A 27,566-nucleotide genomic window follows, 5' to 3' on the forward strand; every position below is an offset into this window, starting at 1 on the left:
ATTGGATGTGCTGTGTTCATCGTGTGTGTCAAACATGGCAGAGATTTCATGGAAAAAAAAACAAAACAAAACAAAAAAACCCTGCAGTGTTTTGCTAAAACCACCCAGAAATAGACAACCCGCCTAGCATAATTTTCTCCCGCAAAAACGCAATTAAAAAAGCCCAGTTTTGCAAACAAACTGCCCAGTTGTCAGTACTGCAGCTGACATCCGGCAGGCCAGACGGGAGGCTCTCACGGGCAGAATTTGGCCTACGGGCTGCCAGTTGAACGCTGTTTTACAGAAGGCATCCATGTCAAAATGTTAGCCACTCTGGTTGTTTTTAATGAGTGTACCACAGCGGCCCCTCCTGAAAAATGAAGGAGTGCAGGGCTCTGCATTTTAGATTTTTAACTACTGGCCCACTGAGCTAATGTTTTTCTGGCCCGGATGCAATTTTATGTAGCCCAATATATTTATTTGTTCATGATGGTTTTTATTTTCAGTATGTTTCTAACTGTGTGTGGTAACCAAATACAGCCCACTTCTCAAAAGAAAGCAGCTAAAGAAGCCTTTCAGTATATGTTACTTCAGCCATTTAACATGTATATAGCAAGTGCTAAAAGAAATATAGTAATCCAAACTTGGTTAACATTGAAATTAGAAAGGTAATTTAACATTATGATGAATATAAAGACGTACTAAATGTTAAGCACAACAACGCAGTGACTAATAAACAACAAAAAAAAAGGCAAGATACTTGGAAAGGAGTTATTTATTTTAATGCTGGACTGCAGTTCAATTTAAAATGTCTACTCTTGACAATGGATGGAAAAATGTCAACATTTGCACTGAACATTAAAAGTGCAACCAGATATCCTTGTTTTGATACAGGTTATTGGATAAACAAAGTAACTTGACTTGGATTCATCTCATGCCAGTACGCTAGTTGTAATTAGTAATGTTAAACTGTTATAATGTATTTTCTATTGTTTTGGCCAGGTTACATTATTTGTACTATTAAGATTATTTTATACATATTATTTGTTAGAATTAAACAGATGTTGAATATTTAGGTTGCAATATGATAGGTGTTATTTTATTCTGTACAGCAAAAGTTATTTGGTGGTTTGCGCAATATTATGCTACTGTTGCTTTAATTGAAGAGATACATGCTGTGACGTTGCTGCTGCTCATTGAGTTATGTATTTTAATTCAGTAAACCAAAGAAAAAAAACTTGTGCCTAAGGAAATAGGGTACAGAGCGAAGAAATCACGTCTTGGACGTTGTTTGAACACTTTGTGAACCCGGCTAAACTTTACTGGCTTACACTGTTATTCTGTCTACTTAGGGCACATGCATTTGCCTTTTACTCTTGGTAGCGTAAGAAACCAGAGTTTGGGTAATCGAATACACAAAAAGGTTGCAACTTTTGTATTAAAATAGGAAACTATTCTAAATTAAACTTATTGGTTGCTTGGTTGTAGAAAACCCGATTTGTAAAAGATTTGCCGCGGGAACGAGTACCAACACAGCACTTCAGTACACTGTATCAGATTCTAACTGTAAAACAAATATGACGTGCAGCGTGAAAGTTAGGATTAGTTCGTAGTTATGTTTCTAAAAAATGGTTTGTAAATTTATTTTCAGCTTTTTGACACACTGGCCCAATTTCATGAAACGGAAGCCATGTGCTGTATATATATTATACTAGTTAAATGTAACCGGTCCAGGTTAAAGTTCAGCAGTTTAGTACATCTTTTCACCAGTAGTTTTTCATATTGTCAAGTATTTGAAAATCATTGTGTTGAACTTGTTTTTGGCAGGTAAAAAGAACCTACTCGCATGGGACGTACCGAGCTGGTGCGATGAGACAGATCAGCCTGGTGGGAGCTGTGGATGAAGAAGTAGGAGATTACTTTCCAGAATTCATCAGCATGTTAGAGGACTCACCCTTTTTAAAAGTAAGTTGTAGAAACCAGAAATACTGGTAGTACTGAAAATAAAATGTCTTTATTCCTGGGAAGTTGATATTAATTCACTCATGTATCGTACTGTAGTTGAAGTTGACAGCCCGAGATCCTTCAAGAAGCTGTTTGAGATTCTGGGATCAATAAGCTACTAACAACCAAACGAGCAAGAGAGGCCAAATGGCCGCCGCCTCATTCGTAAACTTTATTATATTCTTACATAATGTGTATCACATTTGCATTCAAGCAAAACACATTGTAAAAATCGGTGTGAATGTATGCTGCTGTTTGAACTGTATGATAGGATCTTTAAGTCTTTGGTAAGAAATAGTATTTCAGCTGTCAACCATGTGGTAAAGATTAACATGGGTTATTTTCTATACCTGTGTGGCTAACCCCCCCCCCCCCCCCCCCCCCCCCCCCCCCCCCCCCCCCCCCCCCCCCCCCCCCCCCCGTGTTTAAAATAAATAAATAAATAAATGTAAAAATCAGAATTGAGTTCAGCTATTTGTTGTTCTCCCTTTTTAGCGAACATTACCTTGGGGAACTTCTTCTAGTCTTAAACTAAAGAGCCCAACAGACAGCGATGACGGGCCCATCATGTGGGTACGCCCTGGAGAACAGATGATTCCTGTAGCTGACATGCCAAAGTCACCTTTTAAAAGAAAAAGGTAGGACTGTGTTCACATTTAGTGACCCTTTTGTCCTGTTTTAGACCTGCTGGTTTCCTTTAACCATAATGATAGTTCTGTTTTAACCAAGATCTATTCCCAGTCCTGCTGATTTTCTTTGGCTTTCTATTCATTTCTCGCTTTATTCTATGCACTGATTGTGTTCATCCATCTGTCAATGCCTTGATTTATAAATGGATGATTGGGAAATTTTACATTTAGTTGAGAATGGACAACAGAGTTCCGCAGAATCAGTCACCTCTAACAGCAAGTCTGACTAACTGAATTAACAGGTCAAGGGGTATTTCACTGCTTTGTCTTTGTGACTGTCTAAATGCTAAATGCTTGTCCTATGATATTTTTAATTTGGGAAAACCTCATCAAGTCGGACAAGTAGGAAGTGGGAAAATAAATTCATCCATGGATTGAAGCTGTGATACCTTTTATTATTATGCATTCCCTCTTGTATTGTTTCTGCAGCAAAGTACATTTTTTAAAAAATATATATGGAGTTATTTGGAACAGACAGTGAATGCACTGTGCTGTGCAAAATAATATTTTGTATGTGTTCACAAAAAGACTGGAGATGAGTAAAGTGCTTGTGGTGGGTTTTTTTGTGTGAATAATGTTCAGTATGAATTTCTTTACAGATGCAAAGGAAATAAATATTATAAAGATGCTCCCCTATCATTCTTCCATTTTACAGTTCCTGGTTATAAAAGTAACGGTGACATTTTGAAATGTTAGAATTTCTCATTACTGCAGCCATGTGAGAACTGGAGTAGCATGTCTTTTACACTCCCTCTACTGGTTTGGAAATATACAGCACCTTACTCTGTTGGGAGTGATTCACAGAATCATTGATGCATTGTAATGCTTTTTTAATAGGTGCTACTGTACCACTCGGTGATATTGAGATTCCCCACAGTGCTAATTTTGTACACTACTGTAGGGTAGTGTTCATGTGCAGTATGTTGAATGGAGATCTCACATTTTTAGTCGCCACATAATGGGTATTCTGCACAGAGGGGAACTTTTGAAGGTATGAAAAGTTTAAACCAAGAAATATAGACCTTTTAATAATACATATCACACAATACATAGGTGAATAATTAAATGCAACGGTAATAATCATACTGTGGAATCGCTCCTTTTTGAAATCACTATTTTCCATCTGCTCAGATTCGGGTTTTAACTTAACTTCTTGTTCTATATGTTAAACAAATACCCGATTTGTCACGTGTTGTCAGTCCAAAATTCATTCTTTCTATATTATTATTCAGGCAAGTTGCTGAATGTTAACAATTATTCAAGCAGTGACAGCAGGTCTCTCCATCAATTATTTGCACATCAAAATACATTACAAATAATCTATGGATTTTAGTAGTTTTAAATATAGGCCGCTTTAGAAGTGCAGTCACTGCACAGCCACCTGATCACTAAAAGGTCCATTTGCATGTGCTCACGGTTACTCCGAGTTTAGTGAAGCATTAGGTCAGAGTAGATACATAGCACATCCATGCTTTACTGGGACATCTTGTTTACATTTTGAGAGGAGAGATGCGTTCAGTATTTTTTAATGCTAAAACTGCATATACAGCGCCTATGAACAGCCTCTTAAAATCCACTAGCCATTTTAAATGGAAATAAAATATTACCACAAACAAGATTCTGCTCTGCAGTAGCTTTGGTGATTTAAGAGGTCCTCTAGCTAAAACACTAGGAGACACTGTAGAGTCTGTACTTTTTGATAACCTATTTTACTGACAAGAATAACATTTTGAACTTATTCTTAAGTGGACTGCTCATTTCATATTAGAAAGACTATGAAAATCTATTGACTACCAGTAGTATTCATTTTATTCTAGCCTGATGTATATTGTAAATGTTAATGGATACAATGTTCAGTAAGTGATGATGGATATACTTTGAGAAATAGCTAAATTGGACAAATCTTTTTACTTAATTTTGTTGTACATAGATTATTTTATTGTCTGTTGTAGTATGCTTTATGTTGTCAGTATTTCTGCATCTTGGTAATCGGTGCACTAGCATACATGGACTTTAAAAGGGATTATAGCACAGAAGTGGTTTCTATTCAAATTTTGCACATTCCTGAAGATGGTAATATATTACAGGTGTCTCGCTTTTACATATTTCAGACCGCTTTTCAAAATTGTTGTAATACTTGGTTACCACATTATTGATTTAGTCCTACTTATTTCTGATGTAGATACAGTAGCTCTAACTTTGCATTTACAGTTGTGGATGTATGTTAACATTTCTTTATTTAAATAGAAAAATGTACTTGGTTTCATGTGAGTAATCATTTGTTATGATTTCTTCCACTTTTAATATGACAATTATATACATTTACTATTACCTTCTTAGGACTACCAATGAAATCAAAAACCTCCAGTACCTACCTCGGACCAGTGAGCCCCGTGAGATGCTGTTTGAAGACCGAACTCGGGCCCATGCGGACCACATAGGGCAGGGCTTTGAGCGCCAGACCACAGCAGCAGTGGGGGTCCTCAAGGCAGTACACTGCGGAGAGTGGTATGTGTACACAGTTCATTATGATGTTTTTTTTATACTATGTATTTAAATATAAAATGTTAACTTCACTTTTTTTTTTGTTTAGTTATTACACTGAGTTTAGTATAGGAGTTAATGAAGGCTAAAACCTAGTTCTGTGTAGTTTTCAAGAACTGATTTTTATGATATGCATTTTAATGCAACTGCAATACTTCAGTAGAAATTTGTTTGTCATTTGTAGCAGTGTTACATTTTTAGGGACTTGCATTTTAGCTAGCATATACCATTTTTAAAAGTCAAGCAAAAAGGAACATTGCCTGGCACAATGCTTTCAAGTATTCATCCATAATTGTGTTTCTTCTGTCATTTGTAGTCCTGATCCACCTCGAATAACCAAAGATGTGGTTTGCTTTCACGCTGGAGATTTCTTGGAGGCAGTGCAAAGACTGCAGTTGGATCTGCATGAACCCCCTCTGTCACAGGTAAAGACAGCAATATAAATTCTGCAATAGATGATCGAGAAAGCAGGACTTACTGCGTGCTTTTCAAAACATGCAACCGTATTTTCTTTTTCTCATTTATACTGACACCTGGTGGCATAACTGTAATGCAACACTATTTTGATTTTCTGTATTAAAGGGGTATAACCAGAGCATCAGAATACTAATGCAATATGTAATATTCGTTTTGCAATAAAAACATTTTCTAACAAGCTTTCCTTTTGTTTCTTCCTTTTTCCAAGTGTGTACAATGGGTCGACGACGCAAAGCTTAACCAGCTTCGACGGGAAGGAATCCGCTATGCTAGGATTCAGCTTTACGACAATGACATTTACTTTATACCCCGCAATGTTGTGCACCAGTTTAAAACGGTCTCGTCCGTTTGCAGCTTAGCTTGGCACATACGCTTGAAACAATATCACCCAGAGGCAGAGGCGTCCAATAATTCCAATGAATCCGAAGAAGGGACAGAAACAAAAGCAACTCTAGAACACACCGGTGTCAATGTAAAGGCCAGCGAGTGTACAGTAAGCACCGATACCTCTGTAGACTTTAAACCTCAGCAACAAAGAAAAGAGCCTAAGGACACTAAGCTTCCAGAAATCAAAGTGGAACCTGAAGACTTGCTTCTGGAAAAGAACACAAAGCCTGCAGAGGTCACACAGCCACAAAGCAAAGTGAAATCCCAGCACTCGGAATGTCAAACCACTTCAGCAAAGCATCCGCACAGTGTGCTGGCAGAGACACCGACAGAAGTCAGTACCCCAGAATCTCAGTCCAGGAACGAGAGTTCAAAGGACATGCTCTACACAAACGCTCCTGAGGTCACAAGGCCGCACCCTTCAGTAAAACACCACCTGCATGAGCAGCAGAAAGACTTTTTATACTAATTTGTACATATTGTTTTTATATCTTTTGTTTTTATGATCTTCAGCAGTGTGGTGTACTATATGGAATATGTAAGCTCTGTGGGGCAGGCTTGCGGCTTGCTCTCTACTCTGTTACCGAATGAATACATAGCAAATGTAGCTTGTAACACATTCCTCAGTGCCTGTCCGTAACTGTGAACTATCAAAGCACTTAGGGCCAGCTGCACTGTTACACTGCAGGTTTGAAATAAACAGGTCCTTAAATAATATATTTTTAAGTTGTAGGTTTTAGATGTATTAGAGCTGACATGAACATATATATTTTTTGTAAGATGAGCCAGAATTCTTTTGATGACTCCAGGCTTTTCCATAGAGCTTATTTATATCAAATTGTTTTCCATTTGAAATGTGTCAGCACTGTAGTGTAAATAACTTTTTTTTTTTTTTAACTTGTGTGGTTTATACTTAAATAAGAACCTCCTAATAAAGTTTTAGAAAAATGGAATGTTGTTGAAACAAGGGCTACACTGAACAATACATAAGATTAAGTGACCCAAAGCAAGGTAGGTTCATGTGGCTAATTTAGTGCTCTTCCATGATCATGATACACATAATTGTCATTTTTGCACTTGCATAGAAGATATGAGGCATGGAATCAGCGTAGAAGCAGCATTTTGCTTCAGAACTTGTACACTTTGATAATATTAATACTGTGGGGGGGGGGGGGGGGGGGGGGGGGGGGGGGGGGGGGGGGGGGGGGTAGAGCAAGTTGTGTAACCTTTTAGTTTGATGGTCTTTTTAAAAGAAAACCATATAAGGCTTATTTTTGTAACAATAATGTGTACCCTGAAAACCCTTGTTAAATATAGGCACCATTCCATGTATCATGTTAAGTTTGTAAATGTATTTACGTAAGGCAATTTTCAGAAATTCACTCCATTATTAAGGTTGAAAAAAATAAGCATTTCAGATTTGATAACTATTTTTTATAATGAGTGAACCACAAAGCTCAGCATTGTAAAGTTAGTCTAAGGCATCTGTTGCTACATAGTACATCTTTATGTAACAAAAGTAAAGTTTAAAAATGTACAAAAGTTCAGCTGAATTTTGTTATTTAAATATGTATTTTAAACATCACTTTTTTTGTGGCAGTCCTATGCACAGCAGTGTAACCATCTCTGTGCATATACATGTACTGTGTGCAAAGATAGTGAAGCATTAAATGCAACAGGCTAAAGATTGAAGTTGCTGGATGTAAACGCCAATTGCATAAACTATGCTCCCATGCATACAGAATATGTGTAATTACTGCTTTAGAAAAAACAATGATAATGGAGTGAATTAAGTGTCAAAAACAAGTAAAAAGCTTAATTGGGGGATTAACCTTTGGGGGATCGAGGTTCAGCTTGTTAGCATCAGGATAATACATATTTAGAAAAGAATTGCACTCCTATCAGCTATTCATCCTCTCTTCCACCCTTGATCTATACATTTTCAATCGCAATTCAGTTTTGCTGCTTCTTTGTTTGTATTTGGTTTACATCTTACATTTCAAGGATCATGTTTTTTAATGAACTGTTAAAGGGGGATAGGGGGTCACCACCCTGCATTTTCTCAGTAAAGCCAGAATGAGGTTCAGCTTCCAAGTTATTTTGAAATTCTTCAGAATACTTGATAGAATTGTGTAATTTGAGGGCAAAACCAGGTAACAGTGGCTGCAGATGTCCATATGCAAGATCTGTAGACTTAAATGTGGTTAATTTAGGTCTAGAGTCTCTTCAGTCAGATCAGAACCAATTGTTAATCATGCTAGTTATTTTGCAGCATACCAGCTATGACCAAGGTAGAAAGTGTATACAATTGATGCAAACAGATGGAATGTAAAATTTCTTACATGTCTAAATTATTAAACGTGTTTTAGCTTTGGTGAGAAGTCTCTGATTTTGTAATGGCAGATCAACTGGTGTGGAACTACCATTATGCACCTTGAGTTTTAAACAAAGGAAAATTGGGAATTTTATTAAACTTGTTAAACATTAAGGCTAGGGCTGCCACGAAGGGTACATGTTGACCTTTGAAGGTTCGGAACACATTATCGAAGGAAGGTTAGAACCTTCGATGGTACTAATTTGCATAAATTACTGGTGACGTCACCATAGCCACTTGTTTATTTGATTGAAAATCCTATTTTGCAGAAGCCATATAAATGGAATAAAACATTTAAATGTAGTTTAAAAATATATAGAACAGTAATCATATTTTTATAATCAATTTAAAAAATACACGTTTATTTACACGTTGAATGTGCTTGTGAGTAAGCTTGCGTTCCAGCAGCACGAACTGCAGCAGACTTGGGCAAAGCAAACCTAATTTAATAGTCACCGCTCTGAGCAGTCGGTCACATTTTAATACTACTAAAAATATTAATACTAACGAAAAAAAAATCCCAAACAGCAGAGGGATTCCGAGGCATTTATTTTAATTCAGCTTATGCTATACAACGCTTTGCTGTTGAGATGGTGAATGAAGAAATTTGCCTCTGGTTAACATGAGTAAAATTTAAATATAGGGGAGAGCCAAGTTGAGGTCAGAGCAGCAAGCAGTAAAAAAAAAAGTGCTAAAAACATGTAATGGAAAGGGGATAAATTTAGTGAAATTAACATAGCTTCTTTTTATTTTTCTGAGAATCTGAATGATTTAAAGAAAACGTGCAAGAGAAAAAAGGGACACTACTACAGATAGCTTGCTTGGTGTATAAACAAGTCTGCTGTTTAAATGCACTTTGACAAGCTTTTAGAAACAGCATGAATAAAGTTACAGCTTGAAGAAAATAATTACTGGATGCCAAAATTATCATTTTTCTAAGGGTGCAGCATAAAGAAAAATATTGCGATATAGAAATGTGAAAAACATTAACACCCCACAAGTGTGCTTATTTATTTTTATTCAAAGATAAAGCTCTGGGTACGTTACTTTGTTTCAACCAATAAGTTAATTTTGTTTATTTCCACCTGTTGCCAGCAAGTCACCTTTGGATTAGAAATGTCTTACAAACTAACATCTTCAACTTTAATATAACTAAAATAGTGGAAGTTACATTCCTTCAATAATGCTCAAATGGTAGAAAGCCACCCACTTAACACTGCTTGTATCTTGTATTCAACCAACTGCCTATCTGCAACACCTGTGTCTCAAATATTTAGTTATAAGGAACCAATTCTCCTGTGAACAATTAAAACATATACTTAAAATACTGAAAAAAATAACATTTACTCAGCAAAAATACATTTAAAAAGATGTAATGCAAAATATTTTTTGGTTATAAATGTTAAACAATTTCCCACCTTGTAGGCACCTGTCCTTCTCTTCCATTTTTTTTCATACCTGCATTCTTCACAGATGTATCACCAGCCAATCCATGAGCTATAATTTATGTGCAACAGGACTTGTATTTCTGAATACATTATAGGGACTGTGTTGAAGCACAATATAAAACCAAATTAAAACCTGGAAGTGGAAATCCTGCATATAAATAGTAAAAAAAAAAAACAACCCCCCCCCCACTTGATTTACAAAAACATTTCTGCACTTGTTATACTGCAGTGTTATAATGCATTTGGCTGGCTTTGCCAGACGTATACCAGATTAGAACACACACACAACACTTAAACCCTACAGAACTACAGAAAATGAACAGTCTGGTTCACACATTTTGCGCATGTGTTATTGATATTCTCATAAAAGACCCACTTTGTATTTTTTATAAAAACTAAAACACCGTAAAGCAAAGTAGAAAATCAAATTATTTTCACAAACATGCATGTGATATAAAATAAGTTGAGTATTCTCATTCCACTTCTGGAAGTGTTCTTTCAGGTTCGCATATTGATTATTTAACTGCCAAAAAAAAAAAAAAAAAAGTGTAAATGTGTACACAAGAATATATAAATACTACACCAGTATGCATTAGCAACCCTTTTCTAACATTGTGTATGCTGCAAAGATCTGTCTTGTAAGATTTACTTCAGATTACTGTAAAACCTTTATAGCCATCTGACCCCTATGAAAGTATACCATGTTTATTAATACGGTCTTTTTCTTTACTATGCTTTCCTATGCTTTATTGCATTCTGCTGTGCTTTTACTATGGTCAACTTTTATAATGGGAATTAAACAATCACCTTCTCTTATCAGCCAACAGTTTATTTTTTAGTAAGGGAATGGGCTGGAACAAGTAGACCTACAATATTAATGGCCCTTGGTCACTGCAGCACTCTTGCTTGTTTTTAGCAAAATAGAACAGTGCACAATTCACAATCATAAGGCAGCCACAGCTCTTAATATGCACATTACACTGATTCTCACCTTATAGATCACAATATCAGTTGCCTGTATAAAAACGTTTCAAATACTGGGGCACTGGATTAGACCTGCACGCATTTACGTATGCAGAAAACATGATGCCCAACACTCACTAGCCATAGAACTTTTCACATAATATCATGATTGTTAAATACAATGGTGCTGCACACATGCTATAAACTGGAATTATAACAATTAAAACAAATTACTTGAGTAAAAAAATTACCGTTCAAGAAGAAAAAGATCACAGGAAACCTCAAAAACAAGACATTGAAGCTTGTCTGCAGTGCACGGTCTCAAAAGTATGCTTTATTTACAGCATACATATACAGTATGGGAGATATAGCTTGTCGGTTTTGCTCTGCAGTTCAACGGAAACAGTTAAATGTTGGTCATGGTATTGCATACATGCTTATTCTGCATATCTTTTTATTTGTGTTTTATGCAGATGCTTTCATAATACTTTCCCAATTGCATGGTAACTGTTTTTGAAATTAGATAAATACAAGAACATACATAAAAGTAGTTTTAAGCATTATGAAATTTAAAATATATATATTCTCCATCAACTGCTTCTTTCTGCATGGAAACATATTTTTTAATATATATATATATATATATATATATATATATATATATATATATATATATATATATATATATATATACATAAAGTATTTATCATTATGCAAAATCAATATATTTAACACATTTTACATGACCATAGTCTGCATCTTGCTAATGGATTGAGTTAACTTAGTGTTTACCCAGTCTCTGAAAAGGTTCAAGAGTCTGCAGTTTATTCATGTTTTCAGATGAGTAACGTAAACAAGCAAATGTTTTTAACAGGGTTGGTACCTTCCTGTACTTGCAGACTAGTCTCTTCTATCACAAAATATATTTAATCCGAGCTCCACCATAGCCCCTATGAGTAGAGCCCAAAGCGGTAAGAAGACAAATGTCAGCTTCATATCTGTGAACTTCTCCAGCTTGGCACATAGGGTAAGGCAGAAAGCCAGTTTGAGGAGCATAGCCACCAGGTACCACACCTTCTTCTTCAAGTTCTGTGATCCGTTGCGAGGGTCATAGCCAGATTTACAGCGGCTGGCCATCTTGACAATAAGCATAACCAGCAGGATGGTGTCAAAGATCCAGATGGGAATGAAGATCAGAAACCAGTTCCAGTTGGCCTTCTCATCCAGTTTGAGGACCAGCATGATGAGGAACAGCAGAGTAAAGAGCCAGGTCAGGAGCACCCTCTGTGCCAGGGACATTCTCATTTAAAAGACTTGGAAAAAATCTTCATACCACAGAAAAAGCAATGATGCCACCCTGAACGAATGAACAAACAGGTAGTTACTCTGACAGACAAAACATGATCCACATTTCCACCCTAAGCTAAAATTCAAATTCATGTTCCAAGAATTTTCTTGGAGATGTTATTATTTTGACATAACATACACTTAGACTATGTGAACATACAATTAACAAAAGATACTAGAAATACTTTGAAGTCATGTTATCCTATATGCCACTGCATTTGCCCACTGGCAGTTTTTTTGTGTGCAATTTCCAACTTCCCTTTGGTAACATCAGGGATTCAGTAAAGTTGCATTGACACCAACTTTGGGAGTAACCTGGATAAAAAATGTTTAAGCAAATGCAAACACTACCTAGCTACTTTGGTTAATGTTACGATTAGAGTTTAATATGAGTAAGTGTGGGTTAAATACTGACTTAAGTTATACTCTATTTGAACTGCATATACATTGGGGTGAAAATTGTTAACGCAATTAAATCCAGACTTTTAATATTGACACACAACTTCGCTATTTCACAGAAACTATGATAGATTAAACAAATGTTAAACCAGCTTTCATGGAGAACAAAGTATTTCTTCCTGTTTCAAAACACTGACCTCAAATTTAGGCACAATTTAAAAAGGGTGTTTTGAAGTCTGCGCCCCTAACCAAACGTGTTTATTTCGACAGGAATACAGTCTTCGTAAATTTCAACTGCAAAATACGTTTATACTAGTAATTATACAGTTAAGAACAATTATGATCTAATGGGTCACAATATAGTGTAAGAAATACTAGATTGAAAATGCCTAGATTTTGACTGCAGCCTACATCAAAATATATACAAATCAGTCAATGCACCATGAAACATTAAACACGCTCTAGTTATATATTATTCGTTGAATTAAGCATGATTACTTCCCTTCCCAAATTATAAAACATATCATTTGAAAAAAAGGTGCTTTTCAGCCTTGGTTTTTAAACGAAGAATGAAAGGTTCTGAATCAGTAACACGTTCCCAATTTACCGTTCTTAATCTGGATTGTGTGTCCAATGCAGCAATACTCAACGAATAACCGAGTTTACAAACATCTAGTATTATGTTCAAATAAATCATTTACGATAGTTTCCTTAAAAACAATACAAAGTGGATTTACAAAACACATTTTCACTGACACCTCTTCCTGTTATGTCAAACGCCGACATCTTCAGCAACTACCCTGAAGATAAACCGTCCCCCCCCAAAAAAAAAAACCACACACCCTTTCATTTAAGGATATGTAATAGGACCAGAGAGCCGCTAATCGCACAGTATCTGCGTTTATTTAGGACAGTTTTGAATGTACCGTTTCCGGGACCAAAGGTCCTTACCATAATAATTGTAAAAAATGCATCGCAAAAAAAAAAGAAGAAAATACTTCACTGCACAGATAGAATTCTGTTGTAAAATGACTAAATGCTAGGATTGTAACTATATGATTGTATCTATATATCTATCGTTGCACATATTTTAAACACATTCTAAACATAAACAGTTTAACAACATCATGGGAATGTATAAATAGATTTTAAAATATCAATACATTATATCATATAAAGTAATACCTATATAAACCCTTTTGTGATGATTTAATCACTACTTTGTGCTACTGCTGTAAATGTCCTAATGTGTTAGGTGCAGTGTGTCTGTTTCTTTTCTTTTTTTTTTTTTTTTTTTTAACAATTATCTGGAAATATTAAATATTAAAAACCTACTTAATATGGTTTATTTCAGTGCTGAATTGCTGCAGGCTAAGTAGTTTGTATATTTTAGACGTTATCAGACAGACAGCAAGCACTCTGTAAATTGCTTAACCACATCAGCTGTGGTGTGAAGGAGAGCAAAGGTGTTTCGTTTGAAATTGAAATGCTTAGAAACGTTCAGCGTTTGTGGCACTTAAGAAAAATGATCAAAGAGACTGAAAAGACAGGATCAAAGCTTCAAGCCATCCTACCATAGCATGTTTTGAACTTGATACATGGTGTACTCACTAGCGCAGGATTTATCTCAAATACAGACAGCTTTTATTTCCATTGACTTCTCGTGTAGGTATTGCAGGCCTTTAGAGGGAATAACCGAGCAACTCAAGCAACATTTCCAGCTTTTTTTTTTTCTTCAGTTATACTCAGGTGAAAACCATTTATCCTGCTATCACACTACAAAATCATCATTCAATTGATTTTGTGGTAAATACGTGATGAAATGACCACAATAAAGCGTCCAGATACAGTTTAACACATTTCAAGGATTTTGAAAAATGGCCAATAGTGTGATACACACAGGGGCCTAAATATAGACTGCGACGAATAATTTCACAAACTGTGAGGAAATTAATATAAACGTTCAATTAATTGGTGCTTGTTCCTTCTAAGCATTACGGTAACAAGTCAGCCACCAGTAACTCGTAGCTGAGAGAGTGGAGGTCAGAAAGAAAAAGATTGAGAGAAAATAATTAACGAGGTATGGTACAGTTACTCTGAACAGAACCCATCAGTATAGCAAATCATCATCAAAATAACCACTTCTCTGAAAAATACCGCCTGCTGAGGTAAGGAATGCACGAGATTTTATTTTACAAAACGAAAAAAAACAAAACAAAAAAAAAAAAAAAAAACTAAAATGGTTTAACTGCTCCAGAACTACACTAGCGCTATACCAGCCACGGGAGGTTTTGTCTTTTGTCGTAACTAATGACACGATGAATGTCGAAAGTGATTGCCTTTGACATTAAAATAAACAAACAAAAATGTAACGTATGTAAACTAAATAAATACATCGAAATATAGGCAATGTGCGTTCTCAACACGGTAACAAAGCCAAGGAGAGCTGTCGTAATGGAATATTTTAAGGGGTTGAATCGTCAATTCTCCATAAATATATCATTGTTTATTAATAAAATGAGGAAAGACAAAATCAGGGAAGCGTGCATGTGTTTTTTTTTTTTTTTTTTTTTTTTTCCAGTTTGCTGTCCTAGCCTATTGTTGTTGCATGCTGTCCGGTCTGGGCTTGGGCAATGCGGGGTTTTAACTGGGGGTATTAGTCGTAGTAGTACAGCTTTAAAATATTCCCTTCATGTAACTGTATGAAGAAGGGACTTTGACCTTTCCAAATAATTGTTTTCAGATTAAATTAACACGTGCAATTTCCAATGAAAAAGACACCTAACAGAAATATCTTTCTCAATTAGTTTTTAAATTAAAGATCGATTAAAGGTTACGGGTTCCAAAATCAACCACTTTTTGACCCCTCGACTGGGTCAGGCTGAAAACGTTAATTATTATTATTATTATTTTGTTTGTTTGTTTTTTTTGCAATTAACAACCCTGAGTACATAGTTTGGTATCTGAGGGGATTGTGTGATTTGTGACTGAGTGAAAGGGTCATCACAGAAATCTGACAGTGAAATACACATTGTATGAATGGAACTTCTATGGGTCGTAATTGCCCCAATTTTATTGCCCCATGTTTTGTAATACCCCTCATTACTGGTTCCCTTTTTTTGTACAAGAAATACACATCCTGTGATAAAGTAATACCTATATAAAATACTTTTGTGATGATTTAATCACTACTTTGTGCTACTGCTGTAAATGTCCTAATGTGTTAGGTGCAGTGTGTCAGTATGTGGTTGATCATTCACTGGCTTGCTGCACCATAGATAGGAGACTATTGTCTGCATTTACCAGAACATACTTGGATTACTTCTTTCCTGTTGGTGTATTTAGTGGCTGCAGTTCATGACACCAGGATTCTTCCCAAACCACCACAGAAGCACCATTGGCCCAACTGATTACAAGTTTCACAATAACCATGTCCTCTCCAAAATCATGACACTAATATATACCATACAGTGAGGTTTATCAGACCGTCTAGTACCACATTCTGCCAGTCCTCAGTTCTGGTCCATACACTATTGTATTCAAGCAACCTGTTTGGCATTTGAAGTCACACATTGAGAAAGAAGGTCAAGCCGATAAATGTTTTGGCTGTGCTTATACATATGGAATCCAAAATCAAATGAAACCAAAATGGGGTGTGTGAAAGTGTTTATCAGAAAAGCTGATCAAGCCACACGCCTACGACTTTGAAAGGTTATTTTCTAGAGATCAAGATTAGTCTTGGTGTGATACAGTGTGATACAGTTTTTGTAGAAATTTGTTTAAAACAACAATATATTTCAAACTACATATGCCTTCTCAGCTGTATGATTAAGTTTCTAAAAAACATCAGTAATGTTGCAACTTCTGTCAAAAACACCCAAATATGCCTGCAGGTCTCTTATTAAACTGCTAACCAATGCCAGCAAGTGTTGTTTGGACCATATACTAGTTGTTAGTATAAAGAAATAATATAGAAGCTGTGAAAGACAGCAGTGGACATGGGCCAGTTACTGACAATAAACAACTGGCTATGGGAACTGCATTTTTCATAAACAACCATGACAAGTCCTTTGGCCTAATTTATTAATACTTTAATTTCTGTTATAATTTTCTTTATTAAACCAACAAAACAGAAAACAAGTAGAATCCTAAAGAAAATGTTGTCTGTAGTTGACAATAAAATCAATATTTATTTTTTAATATTTTAAGATGTGGGATGAAATGGGGATATAGCAATGCCCCTGTTGTCTTTTTAAAATAGTGTGTGTGTGTGGCTGTGTCCCAAATCAGCATTCGTTAACAGCTGTGGGCAGGAAAAAGGTTGTGACCTACAGTCTGTTATCTGTGAGGCAAACAGCCATGGAACAAATCTTACCAGTTGGCACAAAATCCAGATTGCAACCATTAATGCCTATGTGTTGCTTTTATTTGCCTAAAGCATTATATTGAAAATGATGGATTAAAGTGTTGAACAAAGGCATTTCTGTAATGCTTTCTCTGTTTATGGCTCTGAGCTCAACCATCTCGAATTTTGATTCTTGTACAGCTGATTCATTTTATATTGGTTCTTTCGGTTCTAATATTTGGTCACTTCGGTTGCATTAATTGTATAGATTTAGAGAACCATAGGGCTGATTCAGCTATGGAATTCACATATTTTTTGAGGGCTGCAACGAAGTGTACATTTTGACCTTCGAAAGTTTGGAACACATTACCGAGGGAAGGTTTGACTCTTCGATGGTACTCATTTGCATAATTTACTGGTGACGTCATTATAGCTACTTGTTTATATTTGATTGAAAATCGTATTTTACGGGTAATCCATATAGAGTAAAACATTCACTTGCAGTTTAAAAATCATTTATATGGAACAGTAATCATGTCTTTATAATTTAAATAAAAATTACATGTAATTGAAGATGTTTGCGATACCTACAGTACGCTTGCATTGTACAACTGCAGCAGACTTAGGGAAAGCGAAGCTTTATTTAACAGTCTCCGTTCCAAGCAGGTTATCATTTGCATTTTACTACGACTAAAAATATTAATACTACTACTCATAATAATATGAACTTACGCTTGTGAAGTGACCCCGGAGATTGGTTATACCTCTGTGATACGAGCCGCTTGCAGAGTTTGCACTTTTATTTATTATTTTTTTTGGTCGTCTGGGCATTTAACAAAACAGCAGAGGGATTACGAGACATTTCTTTCAATACAGTTTACGCTATGCAACGCCTTACTGTCGAGATGGAGAATGAAGAAATTAAAGGATTGCTTCTGGATAACACCAGACTGGAGGGGTTATTGTTTGTGTTTTCGTATATTTTGTATGTTTCACACATTTTACCATAGCACTTTTCTTACACTGTCTTGTACACTAGATATTCAGTACATATTTTACTGAAGCGGTACAAGTGCTATAGGTACCCCCCGGTGTTTTGGATACTATGCCCTGCTCCATACACGGCAGCGGCACCATATAGAGTTGCTACATATAACAATTTGGTAGCGGATTTTAGTACAACAACTTTTGTTTACGTAATATGCATTATACAAATCTGTTTTTAAAAATAAAGGTTAGTTAGGAGTTAGTGTTCTTTTTTCCTTCATGCATCCGTCAGTATAAATATTGATTGTGATTCCGAACTCCGTTGTAGATTTCAACAAAGATATTTTGTTCAATGCAGTCAAACAGATGGGTATTCCATTTTCCCTAAGCACAGGTCATAACAGAATCAATAAGACAATATAATGTTGTAGTTAATATAGACTTAACCTTATGAAATCACTTTTTTACGTTAACCTAAACAGAAGAAAACAACTTTCTTGGTTACAGTTACGCAAATCTTATCAACCCTTGAAGTATCTGTCTCTGCCCAGATCCCACTAAAGGGGCTAGCTTTTATGACCCCTTGATAAACCAACTGTATTTTCTATGCAAAACCTGTTTGTCTAGTTTACTATTTGGGAAGATGTTTATCAATAAATAGGTTTGTAGCTCTGATACAAAACATGGTCTCCCAAAAGACAAATATATTTCATATCAGGGCTGGACATCAAAGGACTTGTTTTACAACATGGTCCTGTTAGGCAGACTTTTGTTTTAAAGACAAAAGCCAGGATACAGTCAGCTTCCCAGGTTCTATCCAGTCTAAAAGGTGTTAATCAGATCCCTTGTCTAATTAGAAATTTAACCAGAACATATGTGCAATTTGAGTTGTATTCTAAGATATAACAATTCATTTATTATAAAATGTTCCAACAAAATCCAAAAGGTTGAATTTTGCATGTGAGTGACATTTAATGTGTGATTGATAGTATCCACACATTGTCAAAAAAGTTTCTGTTAACAGGCAAGGATAAAACAAAACAAAACAAAAAAACGCTGCATCTATGGCATCTGACGAACCTTCGAAGGTTTAAAACAATCTTCGAACCCCTGGCTAACGAACGAACCTTTGAACACAGCCCTACTTATTTTCATCTTTAACTCTAATTAAATGTAATGGTTGGATCTTATTTTACAACTGGAATGCCATGTGTTCTTTTTCAAAGTAACATCATTAAAATAAACATACAGTACATGCACAGTTTTTTTCAACTATATTCGTGGGGTGGGGTGACACACACCTGCTACCAACAAGCCATGGACAATATGAAGCTGGCTGACGTCAAAGCAAATTTTCCAAACAAACAAGTTATTTGTGTAATATTCCAGTTTCAAAGAAATGGAGAAACAGGTGTAACACTCCCAGACAGACTAGGTTCCACCTGTCAGTCTCGTAGAACCCTCAGGTGATCTGTCGAGGGAAAAGCAAGACCAACACCTGCAGCCCTGGAAGAAACTACAGGTATATTGTCAATGTTTAGAGCTGGAAACAAAATCCATCATGACATAGCTGCTGGAAGGAATCCTCCACTTGCAGAAGCCAGTTCCCAAATACTGTAGGCAGTTGGTTCTGGAGAACGCTTTCACAGAAGTTTTCATTAAAATCACCTTCAGCAAACGGTAAAGCATGGAGGTTTTTCTTTGATGCCCCAAGATTGCTTTACTACCAGCTGTTGTAATGGAACTTAGTACATTCTTGAGGTTATAGGAGTCTAGCTTACACATTTGTTCTGACTTTCTTGTTGGTTGTGCTAATGAAGGCTTGTCCTGAAGTGTTACAAGAACTCATTCCACTTACAGAGTGTTGCTAATGATTAAACCTATAGACAGATGAACCTGTATGCACAGTGTGTCCTATAGTACATGTTTCTTGCAGGTTTAGTATGTGCGGTAACCTACCGATGATGAAAAGCAAGTGGCAATTGAAGGCTACACTAATGTTTTCAATAATCTCTGCTGTGAACTACAGTTACAGATTTAGACTTTACATTTATTTAGTTTACTCAGCTTGATGACAGAAAAGAAAATATTTACTGTATGACTTTCCTTAATGGCAAAAACGGCTCCAATTACTAGTATAGAAACTTAAATTTAACAGGTAAAAAAAAAAAAAAAAAAAAAGACTATTTACTCATGCCAGTTCTGGTCACCTCGCTACAAAAAGCGTATTGCTGCTCTAGCAAGAGTGCAAAGAAGAGCGACCAGAATTATTCCCGGTTTAAAAGGCATGGCGATCGAATTCACGCATTGAAAATTCTAAAAGGTATTGACCATGTCGATCAGGGGACTTTTTCGACCTGAAAAAAGAAACAAGGACAAGGGGTCACAAATGGAGATTAGATAAATGGGAATTCGGAACAGAAAATAGGTGATTTTTTACAGAGAATTGTGGGAGTCTGGAACCAACTCCCCAGTAATGTTGTTGAAGCTGACACCCTGGGATCATTCAAGAAGCTGAATGATGAGAGTCTGGGATCAATAAGCTACTAACAACCAAACGAGCAATATGGGTCGAATGACCTCCACTCATTTGTAATCTTTGTTATGTTGAAATGTTCTTATGCCCCACTCCTCCCAATGTTCATTATACCATATATAGTAATAACTAATGCTTTCCAATCACAGTTTGATCATATTTTCCAAATGCTTTAAACCTGTCATGTAGTCTTCAGATCTAAACATAACTGACAGGATTGAAATTCCACCAGCTATTTCTTAGTGGTCGTGCAAGTCTGTTTCTTCATAATGCAAGAGTAGTGATCTGTCCTTTTAGGAGCAAAGTATAGCAAGGTGGTGACTGGAAATAGCATGAGGCAGGAACGCAACAAGTGACAATTCCAAGTGTCATTTAAAAAAAGCTTTTCAGAGATTATCAGACGCATGTTTCTTGTTATAAGTGGCAGTCTTTCAACGTGCCAGTCTAAGGCTTACAAAAGCTTTGTTCAGAATGCTATTAAATCTATTATTTGAAAGTAATCTTGATCTTCCAGTCACTGGGCATAAAAAAAACCCTTTTCATCTGATTTCACAAACCCAGATAATATTAATCTTGGACTGCCTTATCTAGGGTAAAGTGAGGTACTCGGGATTAATGTTAATCCCGCTGTCTATGTAAACTACAGCTACAGTAGCAGTCGTTTTAAGTGTTCTCAGCTCATGAGTCCCCTACATGTGAACCGATAAATGTGAATCTTAAAAGGAAAACAACTTATTTTCCATATATCCTATTTTAAAATGGATTAAAATGAAACCACTTTTTTTTAACAAAAAGAGGGAATCGTGATTCATTTAAAAAAAAAAAAAAAAAAAAAAAAAAAACTCAGCAAGAAACAACTTGTCTGTGAAATTGCATTTTTTTTCAGTTCACTAAAATTGTGAATGTCATCCAGGTTACTTATTCGGAACAGTAAAAACTTTCGCTGATAGTCAGAATTAATCACATTTTTTTGGAGATATATTCTCTGAAACATGGAAAAATAAACGAACTGATTCAGTTTTGTGTCTGTTGTGACAACTGGGGTGAATCAATAGTTTAAAGCAAATAGCTTTCACTGGTCAGTACTTGAATGGGAGACCTTCATATAATTGGTAGCAATCTTCCCACAGAGCAAGAACTGAGGGAAACTCAGTGAGGGCTGCCTTTGTTCAGATTGCAGCCTTTAGTTTGGAAAATGCAACTCCTTTGGGAGTCAACAATCGCAAATCCCACCAACGTTCAAACAATCCCAACACACACACGCATCCACTCTCACAGCATCACTCCCGACGGAAACAGTCCTATACGTTTTTCTAATATAATAAAATATAGTAAAAACACAATGGAAACAGTCCCACAGTAGAGCGTGTTTACGGGTTTAAAAATAATGATGTACTAAGCAATTAGAAAACAGAACAGAGATTTCCTTTAACTTGATTGGTCAATACGAGGGCTTAAATCTCTTTCAAACTATGTTTAATCACTGTTCCAAATCAGTCCGCCCCAAAATATACAGTATTCGTTGCCCTGTGAATGTTGTCTGTCAATGTAGACTATTCTGCTTCTTTGCTGGCCTATCTATCTAAATTAAGTATAGGAAATGAAGTTAAAAAAATAAAAATTTAAAAAGTAATAAAAAAAAAAAGTAACCACAATAGCAACTAGTCTTTGGTTTTAATGATGAGTTGAAATGAAACAACTAGACACAGTCTGATTTAGTTTCAGCAACTTTATTTAAGCATATCACAGCAACAACACAGGCACGTCATGACTTTATGAACACACACTGTGAACAAGTTACTGAACAAACCACATGATCAGGATTAACACATAGATAACTAGATATTTTAATTACTAAAACTTATTGGATTTATTTTGCTAATAAATGTTAGGACCTGCCCTTCAAATCCAAATTAAAAAATAATAAAAGTTAGCTGTAGTATTATTCTTGACAAACAAACAGTTCAAACAAACAGTTCGCTTTTCTATATGAGGTACCTGAACTGAAGAACAGCTCCATGTAAGTAGATGCTTCTTTTCATTATTAGCAATTGGAAATACCCACGAAAGCGTCCACTGCTGGATGAAGCCCGAGTGAAGGCTACGACTAGATCTCGTATAAAATTCTGAGCAAACTGCATTACTCATATTATAATGAGGAAAATCTTTGTAATCATTAGCAACAAAAACCAGTGCTACATAAAATCACAAAAGAAACTAACGGTATCCATTTTCTAATCTCAATAGAACCCTCATAAGAGGACTATCATGTGGAAAGGCCCTTCTTGTTATGTTAAAGCCCTCGCCTTTAACGACACGATCCATGTAGTGTGCAGGCCTCTGGGTCATGGAGCGTTGGGACCATATTTGACATGTGTTTGAATCTAGCAAGTGCTCAAAGGCTTCTAAAGGCTTAAGATATATACGATTTTTAATCTGGAGAACTGTTCTGATTCTAATTATTTGTTGTACTTTTATGTAAATAAATAAATACTTTCAACAGAAACAACACAAAACCTTTCCAGTGTTCTTGTGGTGCAGATGGTGTTTAATCCCCTAGAGCTTTTAGAAAATTGCGATTAAAATGAAACTGGTTGGGATTGCTGCAGAAGTGTAAAAGACTATTATCATTTTGGAAATTTGGAATATTAAGTACAGATTGAAGGAAAGGTTTGTCTTAGTTTGCTGAGACCTTTTCACACAAGCCACTCAACTGGAAGAACATTTGGGGGGAGGGCCTTTCCTCTAATCATGTCACTTCAAGGTCTCCTTTTGCTTTTGAAGGCCTCATCAGTGGCACTGTTCTGCAACTTAATAGTCCCACATTCTAACCCATGCCTAGGCTGTGTGATTTAATGTAAAATGATCTAAAAGCCTGTCAGGACCTAAGGCCAAAAAAAAAAAAAAAAAAAAAAAAAAAAAGTGTGGTTCTGGTTACACTTGGTTTAAAAAAATAGGGTAGGTAGACAGGTAAAACATTTTATTTTATTTTTTTATTTATTTGAATAAGCAGTGTGAGTGGTAAAAGTCGCAAGTGATAGTTTAGTGTCATCCTTGCTTCATTCAACCACCGTCTCCAACTCACTGCTGGCTCAGTCTCATTTTGAGGGTGCATCTTCATTAATAAACTGTCTGTCTGCCTTGTTTTATGCTTTAGGATACAAACGAGTCACAATCTGTTTAAATTTAGTTAGTGGTTTTCAATAATATCAGAGTTAGTGGTATTCTGTATTGATTGATACATACACACGCGCATACATATACACATGGTTTCATTACGATTAAATAACATATCTACATAACCTCATGTTATGTATTTGTATTTACTGTAAAGGTAGTTCTTTTAAAGCACATTGTCAGCACACACTCGCATAAGCCTCTTGGCACTGGGTGCAAGTGTTACAGGCTAATTCTCACCCCAGGTGAGTTCTGTCCTAGGCTAATCCTCACCCTGTCGGGCCATAGAAGAAAACATGATCTATACACAGCAGAAGGAGGATTAGCTTTCTCCCTCACGTGTAGCATGCTATTTCTAGCTGTACTTGTTTCTCAAGCATGTCTCTGAAAGTAATCTATTTCCTTCATTAAATATGTACCCTGTATAGGGTTACAGATAAGAAGCCCAGGGGAGATGTATTTGCAAATGACTGTGCTTGTGTCCTTAATGTGTCCGTGAAAAATTAGGAAGCAAACTTGGACTAAAAAGTGAATTCCATATGTAAATGTGCTGCCCAGTCCATAAACAGATTACAGTAGATCTAGGGATAAAAATAGATATACAAATGTAAATCTCTGATCCATGTTAATTAATCAATAATATGTTATTGTTGTGACTGGTATTTTACATGTTCCATAGATTAACTTTCTTTTTTTATGTTTATGGAGATGTACTGTATGGAAGAGAATCTTTGCAGGGCCCTACTAAACCCTTCAGATGAGTCAGTTGTAGTAATCATTAAGTAGTGAGAGAAAGTCTAATCTACAACGATACACAATCTAAAAAAAAATAAAAAATACCTGCAATGTAAATTTAGATAAAGGCCTCAAACCTAATGCTGTATAGCCACATAGATTTTTTGTTATGTTTTCAGAACCAGTCATCCAATTGGTAAAACATTGCATTGCAATATAAAGTTATGAAGAGTGTCATAATCTGGGCAAAAAACTTTTGCACGAGTAACTTCTGCCCTCTGATTGGTTGAACTAAAGAAGACTATTACTACTGGGCCATATTTGATTTTGCAAGGAAATTGTTGCATTTCATGGGCTAAGATCATGTCATGGTAACAATAGGCACTGGTGGAAAGATCAGCGAAAACAGCTGCCTGCTTGACTTTATTGTAAGTTTTACTATAAAAAAAAAAAAAATCTTTAGGCAGGGTTTTTACAAACCATTTAATGTAACATGTCTAAAGTGTTTTAAGCCAATATATGAATTATATCATTTGAACTTGTTCAGGCAGTGGATTCATCATCACTTCCAAACAGTGCTTTAATCCTGTAAATAAGAGCGGATGTATTCTAATGAGTCACATTATTCTAATGTTGCCTCTCACTGATCAGTAGAATGAAATACAAGAACACTTTTATTCTCGCATGAATAGCAATTAAGCATCTTACCCGGGAAGATGGACTGTTTTGTTTTGTAAAGAGACTCGGTTGTATTCTTCACAGTATGTGTGTATGATGGGCCAGATACTGTATACAAATGAACTGCTCCAGTGCAAAGTTTGCTTCATTTTTGTACATTTTATATATATATATATATATATATATATATATATATATATATAGGTATCAATTTGTGAAACAGTAAGAAAACCTTGGGAGTGTGGAGGCTTTGCAGCACAGATGACTTTAAATCTATAACATTATTTTGGCACCTCTATAATCTCGGTTCTTGTTCAGGACTAACATCTTTTTAGTTATCGGCAATTTTTTGATTAGGCACGGCACTAAACCAGTAAATGATTAATATTTTGTGCAGAAAGAAAAAGTGAAAAATGACTGTGCCTTTAGTGTCATGCAGTTTCCCTCAAGGACAAATTGATACCTAGGATTGCAGATGGTTTTGTGTAGGATTGTGTTAATGTGTCACAATTATAGCATAGAGAGTTGTATATACTGTGTGTCTTCAAGAACAAAGCAGGTGAATTTCAGACCAACATACTGTGTACAGCAGCTGCATGGTCACTGTGGCGTCTACCAGTACACCTTGGTAATATCCCACAGACACCAGTGAGCTCTTGAATGCAAGTTGTGTAGCAGTGCCAGGTTTGATGACTATTTTTGAACTGGAGATCAAAATGTTCCTTCAGTGTGTCATGCTGCTAGTCAGGGTTACTTATTTGTAATGCGTTAATACAATACTTTTTTTTAACAGTTAATGTATGTGTGCAGTAAACAACACTTTATCAACACAAATTTACAACTCAGAGGGTTTATTTACTTAGTGAATATGTAAATGAAACACAAACTGTGCAGTCTGAGAAGGAACTTTCATTCATATTCAGAAGCAAATCTCATTGTAAGATCGAGCTGTGCCAATCTATGTTCTTGCCCAGGTATAAGTAAGTTTTCCTATATACAGTGTAAATTAGTTGAGTTTTTCTACCCCACCAACATATATGAAAAGACGCCTGAGAGAATTTGTAAAGAAAATATGGTTTATAAGAAGTTTATACAGTATACATTGCTTGAGAAAGCCAAACAGTTTTTAGACCTCACTCGCATGATGTTTAGCTGTTTTAATATATTACATGGTACGCTCTAGAAATGTGTGTTTTTAAAAAATACCTACCATTTAAAATGTCAAGTAGACTAATTCATTTGTCAGTGTCGAAACATATGCTTACTTTATTTTAAATGAACCTCCATTTTTATGTTTTTTTTTTTTTTTGTTCATTAAAGTTGTTAATACAATGTATAAAATATATGAAATATACATATGCCGTGCAACGAAAGATTGAAAGCAAAACTGTATTATTGGCTTACTTACATTCATCAGATTTGTCAACGTAAAGACATTGAAAGTTGCTCATTATTGCCAAGTGTACTACTCTTTGTTGTGTTTTGTCAGACTGGCTGTGAAGCCAACAAATAACTTGTATAAAACACAACTTTGAACCCTCCCAAAACAAACTTATTTTTCTCTAGCTCAACAGTGAAGCTAAAATGGAAAACATATTCTGTGCTTTGTGTTTACAAATGGTCACATAGCCCTTTCTGCAGGGTTTGACAGGAAATAAAGATGATGCCATCACACAGGCTGTGGTTGGAGTCACATTTCATTTTCAGTGTGTAAAAATAGAAACACTGTAGCAATACGTCTTATCTCCAACACAGCATTTTAGAGGCTGGCCTCAGTACTCTGAGTTGGGGTAGGCCTGAAAAGGATTATTTACTGAACATCTTTAAACTGGAAGACAGTTCTATTAAAATTATGTAATAAATGAAAAATGCAGTCTTGGAAACACAAACTGTTGATGATATAAAGGAGTCTAACACATGCTTTCAGAAGGGATTACAACTGAAGGTCTTTTAAATCTGCATTCCTTTAAGCAAGTACCTTTTTTATTCCAGTAGTTTTTGAAGTGAAAAGTATGTAAGTGAATTTATATATTTAAAAAAAAAAAAAAAAATAAATAGTTGAAAACGTTTGTGGTTTCCATGAAAATATTGACAAAACTGTAACCTGTGTACTGCTCTTCCTATCAGTTGATATTATTTTGAGATCACTGTGAATGTTAGTTGGGCTTATTTTTATTTTTAACAGCTAGCAGTCAACATGAATTTTTGTCATTCGCTCAAGTAAGAATTTGCTGGTTGTAAACTAGAGGCCGGGACTGTTTCTATTAAAGTGAAGGCTGTGCGCGAGTGGTGCAGGATCGCTATTGTGGTGAAATTGTATGTTAAAGCTTTGAGCAGCTGTTAGTTTGCTTCTAAATATCTTATCTTGCTAGTTATTCTACAAAAGTTATTATTAACAGGCATTTTATTCATATTTAATTGGTGGATTTTAATGTATCATTGGTGTATTTGGTTTAATAATGTGTTTATCTAAATCAGCAGTTAGCAGTAACATTGA

General features: G+C 35.7%; 3 protein-coding genes across 12 annotated transcripts in view; 2 read left to right on the forward strand and 1 right to left on the reverse strand.

Annotated features, from left to right (window-relative positions):
• LOC121319739 (lysine-specific demethylase RSBN1L-like) overlaps positions 1-7,244 on the forward strand; it is a 52,328-nt gene extending 45,084 nt beyond the window's left edge. The window contains exons 4-8 of the mRNA XM_041257488.1: positions 1,807-1,944; positions 2,479-2,621; positions 5,013-5,180; positions 5,533-5,641; positions 5,902-7,244. Coding sequence (XP_041113422.1) covers positions 1,807-1,944; positions 2,479-2,621; positions 5,013-5,180; positions 5,533-5,641; positions 5,902-6,549 — 1,206 coding nt within the window. The 3' untranslated portion in view covers positions 6,550-7,244. The remainder of the gene's footprint in view (positions 1-1,806; positions 1,945-2,478; positions 2,622-5,012; positions 5,181-5,532; positions 5,642-5,901) is intronic.
• A 4,373-nt stretch (positions 7,245-11,617) lies between these two features.
• Positions 11,618-13,475, reverse strand: LOC121320250 (transmembrane protein 60-like). The gene is made up of 2 exons (XM_041258500.1): positions 13,219-13,475; positions 11,618-12,222 (listed from the first exon to the last, which is right to left on the reverse strand). The coding sequence occupies exon 2, from the start codon at positions 12,168-12,170 to the stop codon at positions 11,766-11,768; it is 405 nt and encodes a 134-aa protein (XP_041114434.1). The 5' UTR covers positions 12,171-12,222; positions 13,219-13,475; the 3' UTR covers positions 11,618-11,765.
• Positions 13,476-14,628: 1,153 nt separating this feature from the next.
• LOC121319740 (protein PHTF2-like) overlaps positions 14,629-27,566 on the forward strand; it is a 64,583-nt gene continuing 51,645 nt past the window's right edge. For 6 of the 10 annotated variants that reach the window (XM_041257489.1, XM_041257492.1, XM_041257499.1 and 3 more), the window contains exon 1: positions 14,629-14,779. The gene's annotated coding sequence lies outside the window, so the exon portion shown is untranslated. Of the gene's footprint in view, positions 14,780-26,810; positions 27,084-27,566 lie in introns of those variants that run through there. The other 4 variants (XM_041257498.1, XM_041257494.1, XM_041257491.1 and 1 more) reach the window with 3 other exon arrangements.

Source organism: Polyodon spathula, chromosome 8, assembly GCF_017654505.1.
Source record: "Polyodon spathula isolate WHYD16114869_AA chromosome 8, ASM1765450v1, whole genome shotgun sequence".
Taxonomy (NCBI): domain Eukaryota; kingdom Metazoa; phylum Chordata; class Actinopteri; order Acipenseriformes; family Polyodontidae; genus Polyodon; species Polyodon spathula.

Excerpts from the sequence above, each read along its gene's own strand:
- LOC121320250 (XM_041258500.1), bottom strand. The coding sequence starts at position 12,170 with ATGAGAATGTCCCTGGCACAGAGGGTGCTCCTGACCTGGCTCTTTACT.